Genomic DNA, 13424 nt, shown 5'->3' on the forward strand with positions numbered 1-13424 from the left:
AATATGAAACAGACGAAGCGGTGTCACTGGTCTCCTTAATTTCTAGTTCAGATGGGTAAATCAGTAGAAAGAGATTGACTCTTTGATCATGATGTGAAGCCCATGCTTCGATTTTACAGTGTGCTTACGTTACCGTTAAACGTGTATGTCAACTTATAGGAAGGTAAGCTGATAGGTGAGCCTCAACTTGACAACTGAGATTGAAGACTATAGCAGTTATCTACCCTGCCCGGGTCAGAGATCCGCACCAGACAGGCTACACTGTAGTCTACTCTCACGACAAGCATATGGTCCTGTGGACTCTTCTGACCTGACATCCCTGTGCGTTGTTTCCGCAAGAACTACTAATTCAGGTTCTAACATGTAAGGACCGCCTCCGTGGTCTAGTGGTAGAGCGTCCACCCGGGGAGCGGAAGATCCGGGGTTCGATTCCCTGCCGCGTCATACGAAAAGACGTTAAAATATGGTACTTGTTATTACCCTGACTGGCGCTGGTCATTAAGGGGCTAAAACGTGTGTGTGTGTGTGTGTGTGTGTGTGTGTGTGTGTGTGTGTGTGTGTGTGTGTGTGTGTGTGTGTGTGTGTGTGTGTGTGTGTGTGTGTGTGTGTGTGTGTGTGTGTGTGTGTGTGTGTGTGTGTGTGTGTGTGTGTGTGTGCTTAAACTAGTACGATAACTAAACTAATGCCGATTACATAGGTATAATATAAATACCCCACTCAGACACAGTATACTGACGCCGAGCCGACCAGTCCTTGTTTTAGCTCCTCAATCCCAAGCACCAGACATCAAGGGTAACAACAAGTACCATCTAGTGACGTATTTTGATATGACACGGCCGGGGATCGAACCCGGGAAGACGCTCAACCACCAGACGACAGGGCGATCAAGGACACTATTAATAGTTATTATTTGTCAAGAGTCTCTCAGAAGTGACATTTTAATCTGTATTTCCTATTTCATAAATTCAATAATTCACAAATTGAATTATCGATATTATATCATCACACATTTTTTTATATCATGACATATTTATTGATACAATGAATTCACATTAGAGATACCAATTAACACATTTCGAGTTTGTGACGTCTAAAACTTTACTTTATGATAGTTGATTCTTTGATACCACTTACGGATACGTAAAATACATGGGTTTTATAGACATCTAATACATTGTGACATCAATAAATGAAGTATTGATATTATAAAATAGTGAAATATAACCCGGATCTTCGGCTGCGAAGCGAACGCTTTAACCACTAGGCTATTCAACTGCCCCTCTTGCATATCGGAATATGCGACTACTTATGCGTCACAGCGCGTTGCTGATAGCTAATATTATACAATGTATATATTTGTATGCCTTGACCTCTCATTGAATCTGGCCAGTTGTTAAATGTTGTTATCTGCAACTGTTTGAAACTGCAGGTCCATCTGCCTAAGTGGCGACACTGATTACATACACCTGTACTTTAAGCCAAACAATCAGAACCATAAAACGCTATGTTTTACCGATGGGTAGACATACTTGCTAAACTAGGGATGGCACAGTACCATGCTCGCTCACTCACTCACTCACTCACTCACTCGCCATATCCATATTAGGGAATTGCTAGATTTCCTAACTGGCAATATCTTTGTCGATTATATTTTCGAGAATAGAACATTTAGGAAAGTAGTAGGTATCCCCATGGGAACTAACTGTAACCCTCTCGTAGCTGCTATGTGTCTCGTTTCCCGCCACAGTGTGCCCTTTACGCCCCATTAACTCTGTGTAGGCAGTTCTTCAAAACGAAATTATTGTCTTAGGTGTTTATGTTTTGAATACCACTGTTCCGAAACAGCTCGGTCTGCATGTTAGTTGGGAAAATATATTTGACCATGCCTTTTCTAATGAATAAACTTTCAGTTATAGCACCTATACATTACACCCCTTGATATATCAACAGTGGTAATATTCAAAATCAAAGGAAATCATGCTGGATCAAGTGAGAAAAGCTGTGGCTGAGATTCTACAAGGAGAGCCTTCTCAAGATATGGTGAAAAGTCAGGTTGTCTCTGAATTGCTGCAGTCAGATGAAGAGGCAATTGCATCATGTCACAAGGTCATTCAAAGACGTCCATCTACTACGGTGGCCATGGTTCTACTATTGTCGGTGCAGTGGATGTGACATACAACACTGTTGCGTATACTCTCCAGTCAATAAGTATGACAGGGGTTAGCCATTTTCATCACTGTTTGATTCCCTGAATTTTCTGTGGAAATTCGATTCAGATTCGTTAATCAGAGGTTTCAAATATGTTCCCAACACACGATTATCTGAAGTTTCATATATCTAGCAAACATATATATTATATCGGATCATTGGAGATTCAACTTGGAAATTATGTTCATATACCAGAGTGTTCAATGTTGCGTTCAATATTATTGCACTTATAGGAATTCACATTTTGCATTCACTGCTTGACATACATCCTCTATGTCGTGTTATCAATCATATCTTCTAAATCGATGGAGCTGCGTGTGCCTGCTACATCATCCAGACAGTGATAACCGAGAGTATTGAACTCTGCGACACAGATTACAGAAGAGCATTAGTTGTGTGTCCCACGTCTAACAACAAGCAGTACGGACCAGGACTCCTTGAAGAATATACAGAATATCAAAAATGATCACGTTTGGACCCATTTCGTGGTTGCTGTTTTCTACCTACCTAATCAGCCTTTGTAGTAGCCATGACAGTATTGCGTCTGTCATAAACAGGTTGGACCTGTTCGATAGGAAACTACTTGACAACAAGGTGGATATGAACCGTATGGAAGAAAATGTCCTTCACATTATAGATGGTGCAAAGACATCACTGAGAGCTGAGTTAAAGGAAACATACGGGATCAAGTGAGAGAAGCCATGGCCGAGATTCTACAAGGAGAGTTTCTTCAAGACATGGTGAAAAGTCAGGTTGTCTCTGAATTGCGGCATCAGACACAGGGCTATCATCAGATGAAGAGACAATTGCATCATGTTTCAAGATCACTCAAAGACTTCCAGGACGAAACGACTGCATTTCACGAATCTGTCCTGAAGAAGGCTGATGTCTGGACTCGAGAAAACTCAAGTGACGTCTGTGTCAGAGAAAAACACAGACTGGAAATAGATCTACGTAAGTGTGATGCTTACGCTGCTGATCTCAAGACTGACATCGAGCGGTGTATGGTTTTGAATGATACGTGTCAGTCGCAAATATCCCAACTGAAAACTGCTCTTGTTGTGTCTGCTTCTTCCCAAGCAACTAAACATGTTACGTCTACGTCCAAGTCCCCTGTGTCGACAACGTCAGTGACGACACCCAGACCAGAGGAGGAGAAAAGTAGGATCCTGATTGTTCCATTCGAGTCAGATACCAAGCATCAGTTCAGACAACTCAACATTCACAGTAACTCCCTCAGTGTCTATCAGTATCACACCATGAAGAAGATGGCATCTGTTGCCTATATAGCAAAGACAAGGACACTTCTGTTTGGGTCATATGGTCCTAACAGGATATCAGCATCCACACTGGATACAAGTCACGTGACAGTACTAAGAGAAGGTGTATTGGCATTAGGCATGGCAGTGGATGAAGGGCGGGACATCGTATTCATAGCCACAAATCAATACTCAATCAGCCGTATTTCTACACAGGGGAAAGACTTTACTGCCATCATTGACTTAACCAAGTACGGAGGCAATCCAAGGCAAATAACTCTTGACACAAGGAGAAGGAGGATATATGGGTGTAATGACGGAAACTGTTCATGGTGACATATGATGGCCAAGGCCTGGCAACATTAGCCACAGGAAGTTACATGTATGCTGTAACCCTAGATCAGACAGCTGGTGTGTTGTATTATAACAATGATGGGAAACTGATGACGATGACATTGTCCAATAATGTGAGTAAAGAGGTGACCGCACTGAACGCCCTCCCTTACAACATGATACTGTACAGAGGCACCATCTACTACGGCGGCTATGGTTCTACTATTGTAGGTGCAGTTAATGTGACATATAACACTGTAGCATACACTCTCCAGTCAATAAGCATGGATAGGGTTTATTCTTTACATCTGTGTTTGATTCCCTGAATTTTAAATGGAAATTCGATTCAGATTCGTTAATCAGAGGTTTCAAATATGTTTCCAACACACGAATATTTGAAATTTCATATGTCTAGCAAACATACAAATTATATTGGATCATTGGAGATTCAACTTGGAAATATTGTTCATATACCAGAGGGTTCAATGTTGTGTTCAATATTATTGCACTTATATAGCGACGTATAGTCTTTATCAACATTGTGAGTGAGTGTGTGTGTGTGCGTGTGTGCGTGCGTGCGTGCGTGCATGCGTTCGTGCGTGCGTGCGTGCGTGTTTGTGTGTGTCTGCTAACACTAGTCCTCTGAGATACCATGCCACAGTTATGCCCCACTCAGGCACCAAATGCCGATTCCGAACTGACCATCACTGAGATCACTGAGTTTCGGTGTGCCCCTTACTCCCCATGGAATATGTGTAATAGTGGTAATATTCAAAATCAAATGAAATCATGCTAGATCAAGTGAGAGCAGCTGTGGCTGAGATTCTACAAGGAGAGTCTCCTCAAGACATGATGGAAAGTCGGGTTGTCTCTCAATTGCGGCACCTGGAACTCAGCTACACTCAGATGAAGAGGCAATTGCATCATGTCACACGGTCATTCAAAGACGTCCAGGGGTATTTCACCAATCTGTCCCGGAGAAGGCAGATGTCAGGAATCGAGAGAACTCAAGTGACGTGTGTGTCAGAGATAAACATAGACTGGAAATAGAACTAGATATTAAGTGTGATCTCAATGCTGATAAAGTTGGCTACACTTGTGAAAGGCATCAGCTACGCAGTTTTAGACACAAATGTTTGGTTATTTTGATGATGATAAAAATTATCCTTGTTATTTGTCCAAGTCCTCAACCACCGGTAGACATGAGCGACGCCATATTTTGTTTTTAACACTGTTTTGTTTTGTTTTTAACCTTCTAGACCTTTCATATCTGCATCTTTTCCAGTATATGACCCCTACGGATACAATTTATCATTCGGATTTATTCTGCCGAGAAACCTACCCATTATATGATAAAGGCTAATATGCATTGTAATGTAATAACAATTTCTTCACTATTACAAGATAAAGGTAGATGCACCATGTTTCAAGATCATATGTATTAAGAACTCGAATAAAGTGTCGTGGGCCCACTGAAGGAGTCCTGTGTTTGAAGGATACATATAAACAAATATCCAAAACAATTCAGCCCTAGATACATGTCAACAAATACTGTATTCTGCAACCAATGTATTATATTAAGGACATCAAATTCTACGCTGTTTTTATCCGGTCGACTCTGTTTTTAGCAGATATTTCTTATGATTTTGGAAAGGGAGTGTCGCGTTTATATGGATGCTTTTTGTATTTCTGACGTCAATATCTCTTGTATGTTTGTGCACTATCGTTGAGTGAGTGAGTGAGTATGGTTTTACGCCGCTTTTAGCAATATTCCAGCAAAATCACGTCGGGAATCGAACCCGGGTCTTCGGCGTGACGAGCGAACGCTTTAACCACTAGGCTACCCGAACGCCCCTCTACCGTTGAGAGTATTGGGTTCAACATATACATATTGTGCAAATTTGAGGATGAACTTAACACGGTTTATATACTTTGTATAGAGTGAGTGAGTTAAAATTTAAAGTCACGGCAGTATTTCAACCGTATCGTGACTATCAAAGGTTATAAATACATTAAGACAAGTTAAAAATTACTGTAACATAACTAGATCATCACTGGTAAATATTTAAATCTAAACCAAAACCTCCAAAATACATAACAGTATTTCATATAAACGGGCTTCAGATCTCCAGCAACACAAGTTAGGCCACCATACCAGGGATCATAATTTTGGACATCAAAACATATTAATACGTTCAGTTTCTTTTCAAAACCGGTTATTAATTGAGAGTTAACCATTGTTTGAAAGATCTTTGACTGTGTTTACATTGAAATACTCCGTACATTTAATGTTATACCATACCATCACTGAGCCGCCATCCCATCCTACTGCTTCCTGGATGTTGCGTTTATGATCATATGTTCCTCTTTGCCTCCAGACACGAGCCCTGTCATCAGTGTGGTGCAATTAAAACCGACTTTCCGCAGACGAATGAATCCCCCACCATGACCTCAAGTTCCAATGTGCTTGAGCCTGACACCAGGCTAAACGGTCCCGCATGTGTTGGGGTGAGAGGAGTGAACGCCTTATTGGTCTTCTAGCCCTTAATCCTGCAGCGGTTCAAATTAGTAAAACTTTCATCATAATTAATAGCAGCAAAGACGCATGGACTTTCTGTCATCAAACTAAATTTCTCCATGGAGACCCTTTTGGTGTGCATACGGCATAAAAGCACCCACAAGGTTGGGAAGCTGGCCAGTTCTACCGCCAGCTGATGTGACAGTGTACCATTTGCAAATCTCTACATTGAAAATGACCTTGCAATTACGCTTCGTGGTGCGATACATTTGACGGGCTGTATATATTAGAAATAGAGTGAGTGAGTGTGAGTGAGTGAGTTGTGTCTAGCGCCGCTTTTAACAGTATTCTAGTACGTGAAGGTAATAGTGAGTGAGTTGGGTTTAACGCCGCTTTTAACAGTATTCCAGTTATATCACGGCGTTTTCAGACGACTGGCCACCCGTGTCCCCTGAAGGTAATAGATTTAACTTCAAACATAATTCAGGCTAAACATATCTAACATATGATGCATATTAACAATATTCAGGCTGTGGGGCAGGATAATCACGACGGTTTCCTTAACTTGAAAGATTTCGGACTAAGTACTTGGGTGAGTTTCGATATCTAGGGCATCATTTTGTATTTTTCGTCGGAATAGTAACATTGCACGTTCGACAAATATATAATTATGACTCGTAGGTCACTAGACTCGTTGTATTACAGATGTGTTTCTCAGAGAGGAGACACAATGAAGGGATTAGCTGGCAAACAGGCAGGAATATACAAAATAGTCTCGACAAATACCCTTCCCATATTCATAGGAAATCTCAACCAAAAACAGGGTCCATTGTATGTCTCTGTGTCATTAGTATGCGTTTAAGAATCACTATCAAATTGTGATAATACCAGGTGTTCGCGAAAAGGTAAACGTATCCTGCCCCACCATTGGCACCCGTCACAAACACATACAAAGGCAAGTGAATAGTTCGCCTGAAAATCACTGAAACATATGGAACAAGGGAAAATAGAGAATTGCATCGGACATCATTTTTGTCACTGATGCGTCAAATTTGGAAATTTCCTCCATAAAACATTTTCAAACAATCTCTGAGCAAGGAGTTGTATGACACTCTTTGAAATCTTGGTAGAAAGATTGCCGAGTGTATTTCCAAAGTTGTGAAATGTAGACACTAAGACACTAAGGGCTGGAGCTGCAGGAATATTAGTTGACATTAAGGGAAATCTGACTATTGGGAAGTTGAAGTCGTCCCACTTGTCATACAGCCTTGCGAGGAGTGTTTTGTCACAATGAATCTTTCTGCTTAGATCTAAATATGAAACAGACAAACGGTGTCACTGGTCTCCTTAATTTGTAGTGCAGATGGGTAAATCAGGGGGAGGGAATCGGCACTTTAATGTGAAGCCCGGGTTCGATTTTACAGAGTGCTTCAGGTCACAGTTAACCGTGTATATCAACTTTAGGAGGTGAGGTGAGGTGAAATGGGTTAACTTCGCGTTCAAGATTATTGCACTTAAACAGGTGAGGTGAGGTGAAATTGGGGTTAACGTCGCGTCCAAGATTATTGCACTTATATAGCGACGTGCATGTACGTGTGTGTGTTTGTGTGGCTGCTTGTACAAGTCCGGACTGATGCCGATTTATAGTGCTAGCTCACTGAGATAGCATGCCGCAGTTTAACATGAATACCCCACTCAGACACAGTATACTGACTCCGAGCCGACCAGTCCTTGTTTTAGCCCCTTAATGCCGAGCGCCAGACAGGGTACTAACAAGTACCATCTTTTAACGTCTTTTGGTATGACGCGGCCGGGGATCGAACCCCGGACCTTCTGCTCAAGGGCGGACGCTCTACCACTAGACCACGGAGGCGGTCTCAACTATAGGAAGATTAGTAGACAGGTGAACCTCATCCTGACAACTTAGAGATTGAAGACTTGAGCAGTTATCTACGCTATCCGGGTCAAGGATCCGCTATCAGCCAGGGTACACAATTTACCGTAGTCTACTTTCACGACAAGCATATGGTCTCTCTGTGGGCTAGCTCTATCAAATCGGCTATAGTCCGGACTAGTACAAGCTGCCACACACACGCACTCGCAATACAAGTGCAATAATCTTGGACGCGACGTTAAACACCATTTCATCTCATTTCTAACATGTAAAGTCCCTGCCTATCTTTCTGTCCATAACTTTGATGGTATTACTAATATTTTTTCACAAACATACATTTTTCAGTGCGAATTTCAAATTTATGTTTTGTTGTTTCTTTGTTGTTTAACGCCGCACTCAGCAATATTCCAGCCATATGACGGCGGTCTGTAAATAATCGAGTCTGGACCAGACAATCCAGTGATTGACATCATGAACATCGATCCACGCAATTGGGATCGATTACATTCACCAACCAGGTCAGCGAGACTGACCACCCGATCCCGTTAGGCCTTTTACGACAAGCATAGTCGCCTTTTACGGCAAGCATGGGTTGCTGGAGACCTATTCTACCCCGGATCTTCACGGGTCTATTTCACATTTAAGGGGGATTTTACATTTAAGTGGGATTTTACATTTAAGTGGGATTTTACATTTAAGTGGGATTTCACATTTAAGTGGGATTTTACATTTAAGTTGGATTTCACATTTCAGGGTAAAATGTCTCTTATACTTCACTGGTGCACACATTAATATCTTCTTCATACAACCCGAGCATGACAGAATACATACAGTTGAAATATATTACGTTTTCAAACTAATGTATAACGCTACCAGAATGGCCGGTCCTGCAGAAAGTAACGTTCACGCTTCACTCACTAAATGTGAGTGACGGTTGACAATGTATCTTAGCAACCACGTGTTGTTGTCACGTGTTCGAGCAGCATGGTCAACAGGAAGTGGGGTCCGTTTGAGCACAGATACAGATTATAGCAAGTAGACTATGGGTAGGTGACTAATTTGTTGTGTCGTCGTCGTTGTTGTTGTTTATGTTGTTGTTATGGTTCAGATGTGTTACATAATACTGTAGTTCCAGTAATACTGTTATGTTGTTCTTCCATCGTGTGTAAAAAGCAAGGGATCAAACGCGGGGTACATTCTGGCAGAATGCCCAAATAGTTTTCACGCAGCGTGACCTCGTGTACGATAAGCCGAGCGTCATAACGCGAGGGTATCGAAGATTTCAGCATAGGCCATACGTTCAGATAATTACATGAGTGTGTGCTTCGAAACGACTTTAAGTCTGTGTGTTGATAAATTAATCTGGCACAAATTTCGAAAGAAATTGTTATTACCACACGTTATTACTAGTGTTGTTACACCACGAGTGTTATTTCACGATCATCCACACTATAAGTTTCCGTGTTTACTGTTGGTTTGTTGTTTAACGCCGCACTGAGCAATATTACAGCCATATGAGGGCGGTCTGTAAATAATCGAGTCTGGACAAGACAATCCAGTGATTGACGGCATGAGCATCGATCCACGCAATCGGGATACGATGACATGCACCATCCAAGTCAGCGAGCCTGACCACTCGATCCCGTTAGTCGCCTTTTAGGACAAGCATTGTCGCCTTTTACTGCAATCATGGGTTGCTAAGGACCTATCCTACCCCGGATCGTCACGGGTCCGCAATCTATTGTTAAAGTTAGTGGGATTATGTGAAATCGTGATATAGAGTAACTTGAAAATAATTTGATGTAATATGGACATGTAATGCAAGCTTATGAACCAACACTTGTCATAGTACTCGGGATATCACATAATACCGTATCATACAATGTCATCATATATGTAATGGGAAACGGCGTGGATCTCGTTGCTCATGATATCGATCACTGGATTGTCTGGTTCGGGCTCGTTTATTTACAGAGGTCCGTCATAGAGCTGGAATATTGCTGAATGCGGCGATAAACAACAAACACCTTCATTGTCCTTTTAATTTATACCATATCAAATTATTTGACAGACCATTAAATGTGCTTTTTATAATTATTCAAACCGTGGCATGGGATCAACATGCTATTATTTCCCAATGCAGTATTGCAGATTACATCTTTGTATCTCAGAGTGAGTGAGTGAGTTGGGTTTAACGGCGCTTTTAACAGTATTACAGTTATATAGCGGCGTGTCAGCTTGATGTGGGAGAAAAACCCGAAGTGATGCAGGTCTCAGACGTTTACCACTTCGGTGAAACCCACGAGCACGGGTATGGTGCTGACAAACCTAGAAACATAATCAGGGCGAACCGGGATTCGAACCAACAATCATAGGTTTCTGATGTGCCCAAGGGACGCATCTCTGCACAGCGAATCGCGGCGCCTTAGACGATTGGGCCACCCGTGCCCCCTGTAGCTCAGAGTAACTGCAAAATATACCAAATATCGTGTTGATGCCCTTCATGACCTTACACCACTTTAGGTGCGATTGGGTAGCCTAGTGGTTGAAGCGTTCGCTCGTCACGCCAAAGGCCGGGTTCGATTCTCCACATGGGTAAAGTGTGTGAGTCTATTCTGATGTCGCCTGTGGGGTTATTGCAGAGATATTGCAAATAGTGACGTAAAACCAAACTCACTCACTCACACAACATGTAACTTATGGGATATAAATAAAAAGTGTGTATCTAGTTTGGAGTGAGTGAGTATGATTTTACGCCGCTTTTAGCAATATTCCAGCAATATCACGGTGGGGGGCCCCAGAAATGGGCTTCACGCATTGTACCCATGTCGGGATTCGAACCCGGGTCTTCGGCGTGTCGAGCGAACGCCTTAACCACTAGGCTACCGGACCGCCCCGCATCTAATTTGGAAAACAAATAATCATGTATACATTGTCTACTTGTTTCCCAGGCCATCCTCTACTTTCACAGAAGAGTATGATGAGGTTGTCATCCCTGCTTACAATGGAGGTGTGTCAAAGAGTAATGATAGATCTAGGAATGTCTGCAGACAGAATCACTATCATCAGGCGAGAAGCAAACAAACAGTACATGCCAGAGGAGTTTCTGCTGTTACTGACGTGGTGCCAGGGCGTCCGGGGAACCAAGGACGACTGTGACGTCATCAAGGACATAGAGGTGGCTTTGCAGCATATAGGGAGGAGAGATCTGGCTTTGAAAATAGCTAAAGCCAGAAAAGAAAAAAGGGAAATTGATAACCAGGATGTTTACGATTAGATCTTGACGTGGCATCAACCTACCTCCATCTTACCACTGTCATGGTTTGGTCAGAGTCACTGGACTGTCGGGTCTAGTTCAGTGATATTGTAGAGCAAGCTAGGCATCAATCAACCTCCATCTGACCACCGTCATGACTTGGTCAGAGCCAGGGTCCAGTTCAGTGATATTGTAGAGCAAGCTAGGCATCAATCAACCTCCATCTGACCACTGCCATGACTTGGTCAGAGTCAGGGTCCAGTTCAGTGATATTGTAGAGCACGCTAGGCATCAATCAACCTCCATCTTACCACCGTTATGACTTGGTCAGAGTCAGGGTCCAGTTCAGTGATATTGTAGAGCAAGCTAGGCATCAATCAACCTCCATCTGACCACTGTCATGACTTGGTCAGAGCCAGGGTCCAGTTCAGTGATATTGCAGAGCAAGCTAGGCATCAATCAACCTCCATCTTACCACCGTCATGACTTGGTCAGAGTCAGGGTCCAGTTCAGTGATATTGTAGAGCACGCTAGGTTATGGACAATCTTATAGACTGACACCGATAGTATTTGTGCAATATCGACATTCCCAAAATGTTCTCTCGACCCAAATTCCACGTTTTGTCCCCTGGGTGTTCTGGAGGTGTGTGTATGTGCAAGGAAAATTGTTTGAGACAGTTTTCAGTCTGCACTTGAAAATAGATGTATTCCCCTGAATGGAGAGCAAAGCAATATGTTAAGATTGAGGATTCAATATTTCATGGAACATCAATCAGCCAGTGAACGAGTTATTTTACTATCAGTTTTATCAGGTTTATGTTCGGAGTGGAGAGTGTGGAACAGATTTGATACGTGTCGATTGTGGCGTATCCACAGAACCCACTTCACTCACAAAGATGGAGAGTGTGGAACAGATTTGATACGTGTCGATTGTGGCGTATCCACATAACCCACTTCACTCACCAAGATGGAGAGTGTGGAACAGATTTGATACGTGTCGATTGTGGCGTATCCACAGAACCCACTTCACTCACCAGGATTGAGAGTGTGGAACAGATTTGATACGTGTCGATTGTGGCGTATCCACATAACCCACTTCACTCACCAAGATGGAGAGTGTGGAACAGATTTGATACGTGTCGATTGTGGCGTATTCACAGAACCCACTTCACTCACCAAGATGGAGAGTGTCGAACAGATTTTATACACAAGTGTGGCGTTGCCGTCGGATGTTACTCAAACCAAATAGTCAAGGGTGCGGGGAGACAAATTGCAAATGTGGTGCATGAAAAGTGTCAAGACGCCACACGTTACAGTTTGGTATACGAGCTGGCTATACTGGTGGTATTCAAATACCACACTGACACAAATATATCATCTGCGTTGCGTTGCACATACTCCTGAATTTGAAATATGGAATTTCTTTGACAAAACTGTTTTGTATCATAGGATGTATTGTTGAAATATTCAACTAAAGATCCTGTATGGTTGAACGAATAAATGTTGATAACAACTAGGGTACGCTTTTTGGGGTGACGTTCAAGATTCCTTAATGAACGAAAACGGGCAATGAATAACGCGACGGATATGCTCTACATAGATGATAGATACGCGATAGATTTCATGACCCCGAATTGAAACACTTCTTTATCAAATACAAACAGAAAGTAACAGTTCTCTCTACACACACCATTCTTTCTGGACGTCGGCACCTGACACAGGTCTGTGGTGGGTTCCAACTGTCTGTCTGGCAGTAGTTACCGCTGGAAGGTGGCGTTGGCGCAAGTATGATGGGCGAGAACCCTGTTTTTACTTAATTTATGCATGTCATCGTATCCCAGTTGCCTAGATGATGGGCGAGAACCCTGTTTTTACTTAATTTATGCATGTCATCGTATCCCAGTTGCCTAGATGATGGGCGAGAACCCTGTTTTTACTTAATTTATGCATGTCATC

The 13424-nt window shown here is 42.4% G+C and overlaps 1 protein-coding gene across 1 annotated transcript; it reads left to right on the forward strand.

Moving 5' to 3' along the window:
* The first annotated feature begins 9190 nt into the window (after positions 1-9190).
* LOC124138755 lies at positions 9191-12561 on the forward strand. Its single transcript, XM_046505601.2, has 2 exons — positions 9191-9258; positions 11164-12561. The coding sequence occupies exons 1-2, from the start codon at positions 9255-9257 to the stop codon at positions 11487-11489; spliced, it is 330 nt and encodes a 109-aa protein (XP_046361557.2). The 5' UTR covers positions 9191-9254; the 3' UTR covers positions 11490-12561.
* Positions 12562-13424: the final 863 nt, after the last annotated feature.

Source organism: Haliotis rufescens, unplaced genomic scaffold (assembly GCF_023055435.1).
Source record: "Haliotis rufescens isolate VD_foot unplaced genomic scaffold, xgHalRufe1.0.p SCAF_15, whole genome shotgun sequence".
NCBI lineage: Eukaryota > Metazoa > Mollusca > Gastropoda > Lepetellida > Haliotidae > Haliotis > Haliotis rufescens.